General features: G+C 49.4%; 1 protein-coding gene across 1 annotated transcript; it reads right to left on the reverse strand.

Moving 5' to 3' along the window:
• Positions 1-579: 579 nt before the first annotated feature.
• BBA_08953 (putative transposase) lies at positions 580-1,088 on the reverse strand (the record flags this gene model as incomplete). The annotated part of the gene is made up of 2 exons (XM_008604050.1): positions 580-1,020; positions 1,071-1,088. The coding sequence occupies 2 exons, from the start codon at positions 1,086-1,088 to the stop codon at positions 580-582; spliced, it is 459 nt and encodes a 152-aa protein (XP_008602272.1).
• Between the last annotated feature and the right edge of the window lie 614 nt (positions 1,089-1,702).

Consider the following 1,702-nt stretch of genomic DNA (forward strand, 5'->3'; position numbering starts at 1 on the left):
ACAATATGTCTTGCGCGATATAATTCGTTTGAGTGGTCCATGTTCATGTTGTTCGCGTCTGCATGGCTTTATTGCTATCAAGAACTGTATCTAGACGGACCGGGGTCCATGGCCTTTTAGACCTTGGTCGCCTCATTTTCGGCCCCACTAAACACTTTTCACATGATTGGCTGCTTGACGTGGAATTGGACCTCAGGCCCTCAATAATCCATCTTCCGTATCACCAACACTCGATACCAGCCATGCAACCCACTTGCCCCATACCGCAGCCCGACTTCCTCGATGGGGCGTACCCAAGAAGATTACGCCAACAGTACATTCGGCGATGGGTAGATATCCCGAGCCATGCCTAGAGGCGGTGATAATAGCCTTCTCTAGAAGTCAACACAGCTAAAGAACGCCCCAGTTTCGGCTGATATCCACATACCTGCTCGATGACGTTACCCCAAAGCTGTGACCGATGAAGATTATTGGCACCGCTGCCCTCAAATCAAACAAATCAAATCCGGACCTATATTTGTTTGGTTGAAGAGTTTTCGAGCGATATTTGTTTGTTTGAAATATTTGATCAAATATATATCAAATGCTGGACAGGTTGACTACATCACAAACACGCCGTCGCTCACTGCCGATCGAGAAAGTGTGCTGTACGGCCATGATAGCATAACGATTAGGCGACGTCCAAAGGTCAAACCCTAGATGGATTTTGGTGAGCGCATGGCTGAGCTCTTGTCCGACAGCGCTCTTCTTAGCATGGTAGACAGCATTCAGATGTCGGCTCATTGATTTTCGGCTCCATGGCACCTGACCAGCGACTTGCGGATCGAGTTGCCAGACGAATTGCTCAAAGTACGGATTCGTGAAGACAGAGAAGGGTAAATCGGCGTTGACGATGAGGCCCACGCTGAGCTCCCGCACGATGTTGATCCTGGCTTTTGGCACAGCGCTGTATTGTAGACGCGGTCGTTCGGCCCGATCAGATTCATCGGTCGATGGGTCGCTGTCTGCGATGGGGCTGCCCTTAAAAACTCTATGTGTCTTTGTCTGTCAGATTTCGTGTCGTCGCGTACAAGAATAGCGTTGGGCATACTTGCGAAGGTGATCAGCAGCGGATGTCGTGGCACTCGCTGCAAAGAACACTGCCTGTCCCTTTACGTCGCAAAGCCGACAAACCCAGTGCGCATTCAGCGGGCTGTCATTGGCATCAAGCTCAACAACAAATAGCCCATGGAGTTTGATCCAGCTCTTCCTGCCCTTGGAGCCTTTCCGCGATAAAGATTCCTCCAAGACATATCGCTTGTTCCCGCCATACGGCCAGCGGCAGGTCTCTAACTGTCGCATTATCCGGGACTGTTGCGACGGAGCCTGATTCAAATTGGCTCGATAAGTTTCTTGGGATTTTCAAAAGCGAAAACGCAGACGGCACTAGCGAGGTGTCCATTTCATGGCACTAGCATCTGTCGTGTCAAAAGTGATGATTTGGATCAGTAAACATGCGCCTCCGGAACGCGTTCCCGAAGACGCGATGCGATATGGTAAATATTAAAGAGATACTTAGATTTGCCAGGCTATTGGCGGTAATTATATGTACCCTTTTGATTTGATTTGATTTGGTTTGACTATTACGTCCGTTTGCGCCCTAGTGTAGGCTTTTGGACGTGCTATCGAGCCTTCTACGGATCCATGTACAGTCGTACCCTCT

Source organism: Beauveria bassiana, assembly GCF_000280675.1.
Source record: "Beauveria bassiana ARSEF 2860 unplaced genomic scaffold BBA_S00043, whole genome shotgun sequence".
NCBI lineage: Eukaryota > Fungi > Ascomycota > Sordariomycetes > Hypocreales > Cordycipitaceae > Beauveria > Beauveria bassiana.